The 1341-nt window shown below is 50.0% G+C and overlaps 1 protein-coding gene across 1 annotated transcript; it reads right to left on the reverse strand.

The window, feature by feature from the left end:
• Positions 1 to 412: 412 nt before the first annotated feature.
• Positions 413 to 1004, reverse strand: LOC104519238 (COUP transcription factor 2; the record flags this gene model as incomplete). The annotated part of the gene is made up of 1 exon (XM_010175062.2): positions 413 to 1004. A coding segment is annotated over exon 1 (568 nt), but the record flags the coding sequence as incomplete, so codon positions are not given.
• Positions 1005 to 1341: the final 337 nt, after the last annotated feature.

The following is a 1341-nucleotide window of genomic DNA, read 5'->3' on the forward strand; positions in this document are numbered from 1 at the left end:
ACAACATCAAACAGATTTTGCTGCTGTTCGGATGCGTGTCATTAAATGCAACAACCCAGAGCTATACTGTTAAATAAAATACTATTTTCAATGGGAAAAGCGCAGTCTCTCGTGGAGAATGGGTGCCTCTCCCCGAGCCCCCTCTGTCCCCGTCCCCAGCATTATTCAGCTAGGGTTGGGGTGTGTTTTGGTTGTCTTATTTTTTTTGTGTGTGTGTATATATGTTATTTAATTTTAATTTTAATTTTTATTTTTTAAATTTTGCACTCCCTCGAAGGTAGGATGCTCAGATCTGAGGCCCTGAAGGGGAGATCACAGGGCACCGTTTTCTAAAAGGAAAGAGACGGCGCTGGTTCTGGGGGGGCAGGGAGCGGTGATGGGGTGCAGGCAATAACATTTTGCATGAGCCAACAGTTCCCAGGGAGGGCCAGGGGAAGGAAGAAAGGAAGAGCAAAGAAATGCTGCCTACCTGAGGTGAAGAGGACTATGGCCTTTAAACAGCTATATTCTGCAGAGTCGACATGCAATGCTTTCAGTTTTTCTACTTGCTCTTGGAAGATTCGTATGTGGTCCATAAAGGCGACCACTCGGTCAGCAGACATTGGCGAAGCGTGGAGGCCAGCAGCTGCCAGGAGAGGAGCTACGTGGAGGGGCATGGAGCACTGGGCAGCGTTGAGGACAAATAACTCGCTCCAGGTCAGCCTCAGGAGGGCCACCTGGTCTGTGATCTGGAGGTCTGGGAAGAAGGGGATATTCCTGGCCCACTCCACCGCGCTGAAGAGCATCCTAGCTGCCAGTTCACAAATGTTCTCGATGCCCATGATGTTGTTGGGTTGCATGCACTGACTGCCAAAGCGGGAGGTGGGGTAGGGCTCTGCTCTCAGAAGAAGGGAGATATATCCGGATAGGTAGGAATGGCAGTTGAGAGGGTCCCCGTTTGTCAAGGCGAACTGACCATGAGTTGGCTGTGTGGGTGGCATTCTGCCCCTCTGGACCGCTGCAGTAAATAAAGAAGAAACTACAGCTATTAATATCTGAATTGCGACCATCGGTTCAAATACAGCCTGCTTTGTGTGCCGGTGCCTGCGTCTGTGACACCGCAGCAAGTCAGCTTAAGGGAGAACAGGCGGGTTTTTAATTATTATTATTTTTATTCTCCAGCCAGACTTTAGCCCGTACCCCGTTTTAAAGCTCCTCATTTCCCCGGGTCAAGTAAAAGCAACACTAAAAGCTGAGCAATGCTGTCCGCTCAGCCAGGACTGCCTGGAGGAGCCCGAGATCCACACTTCCCAAAACACACCACCATACAGTTCATTTCCCCCACCCCACCACCCCTTCCTT

The sequence above is a fragment of the Antrostomus carolinensis genome, unplaced genomic scaffold (genome assembly GCF_000700745.2).
Source record: "Antrostomus carolinensis isolate BGI_N321 unplaced genomic scaffold, ASM70074v2 scaffold33949, whole genome shotgun sequence".
Classification (NCBI taxonomy): domain Eukaryota; kingdom Metazoa; phylum Chordata; class Aves; order Caprimulgiformes; family Caprimulgidae; genus Antrostomus; species Antrostomus carolinensis.